This window comes from Condylura cristata, unplaced genomic scaffold (genome assembly GCF_000260355.1).
Source record: "Condylura cristata isolate star-nosed mole 26May11 unplaced genomic scaffold, ConCri1.0 scaffold00069, whole genome shotgun sequence".
Lineage (NCBI taxonomy): Eukaryota > Metazoa > Chordata > Mammalia > Eulipotyphla > Talpidae > Condylura > Condylura cristata.
In genome coordinates, this window is record NW_004567170.1 from 60,374 (window position 1) to 61,841 (window position 1,468).

Here is a 1,468-nt window from a genome sequence, read left to right on the forward strand (position 1 = left end):
GGCCCTCCTGCGGGCTGACCCCATGCCTGCCCCCCCCAGCCTCTGGGCTCCCACTGGACACCACTTATTGGCCTCGCTGGCCTCCACGCCAGCCCGTGGCCTCCGAGGCCGCCCTCTGCACCTGCGTGTCCTCCCACGCTGGTGCCGGCCGGGCCACCCCGGGCAGCTGGTCACCCTGGGCGCCCCACCCCCACCGGGGCCTGGGCCGGGGCAATGAAAGCAGCTCGGGGCTCCCCCGCGGAGGCCCCGCGGAGTTCACCGGTAGGGCGGGGGGCAGCCGCAGGAGGCTGCCCTCAGACCCTGGCTGGCCGGCGAGGGCCTCACCTCGCAGGGACCTCAGCCAGTCCACGTTGGACGCCTGCACCTCCTCGGGGTCGGTGACCACCCTGCCGGGGATGAGGTGCTCGAAGGCGGCCAGGTCTTCCGCAGACACCTCCGAGAAGGGCAGCCGCCGCACGGGGTATCGCTCCCGGGTCAGCGGCACCTGGGAGGCGCCCAGGGAGCTGCCCCTGCGGACCGGGGCGCCGGAGCCCCAAGGGCTGCCCAGCCCAGGGGTCCAGGATGCGGCCGCCCGTGTCCTCTGCTCCGCCAAGGCTCGGGGGCCGCAGGCGGCCCGCCGCCAGAAGAGCCACCCCGCCCGCCTGGGCAGCAGATGGGGCACCATTGCACCAGCCCTAAAAGGCAAGTGATCTGGGCTAGAATCTGGGGTGCTGCAGAGCCAAGAAGAGGTGCCCCCCCCCCCCGGGGAGCCTGCCCAGGTCAGCTCAGGAAACAACACACTTCCGTGGTGGGCGAGCAAGGCTGGGGGCGGGGGGGCCCACACCGGTCATGGCCTCCTCTCCCTCCTCCTCAGCCCCCCAAGTGTGGGCCCCAGGGGCAGCGGCAGTGCTGGGACAGTGTTTCCCTGGCCAGTCTTTCAGAGGGAGGGCGAGGACGATGGGGTGCAGACAGGGCCCGCACAGCAGCACTGGGGTGTGGGACCAAAGAGTGCACCTGAGTGGTGGGCGGACCGTTTGGAGTTGAAAGACCCGGGAGAGGGAAGATCCGAGGATGCGTCCAGGCCTGCTCGGGGTCTCCTACAACGGGCATGGGACAGGCGCCCTGTGGCCCGGCCGCACCATCAGGCTGGCCCAGCCACTGCGGCCAGCCTGCGGCCTGGGTGGGTGTCGGCCAGGGAGTGACCCACTTGTCCCCTGGGGCTCCCCTCAGTGGAGGTGCCTGTTCTGCTCCCCACTGTCTCTGGGGTATCTTCTCATCACCCCACCTCAGGCCTGCACTCCAATTCCTGTGTGCATGAATATATAAGTCTTATTAAAAAATCAGGGTGCGGCGACGGTCCTGGGTGCCCCGGCTAGGCCCCGTGGGCTGCCAGCTCTGCGCCCCCTGCCCGCTCCACCAGCCCGCCGAGAGCCCGACTGGCAGGACCCTGGCAGCGCTCCCCGGAGGGGCGCGACCTTGGAGGCCTGGG

General features: G+C 70.8%; 1 protein-coding gene across 1 annotated transcript in view; it reads right to left on the minus strand.

Annotated features, from left to right (window-relative positions):
- The window catches only part of D2HGDH (D-2-hydroxyglutarate dehydrogenase), a gene marked incomplete at its 3' end in the record, with an annotated part of 37,278 nt that extends 35,816 nt beyond the window's left edge, over positions 1–1,462 (minus strand). Inside the window, exons 1-2 of the mRNA XM_012734769.1 lie at positions 994–1,462; positions 325–674 (exon numbers count right to left, since the gene is read on the minus strand). Coding sequence (XP_012590223.1) covers positions 325–664 — 340 coding nt within the window. The remainder of the gene's footprint in view (positions 1–324; positions 675–993) is intronic.
- Positions 1,463–1,468: the final 6 nt, after the last annotated feature.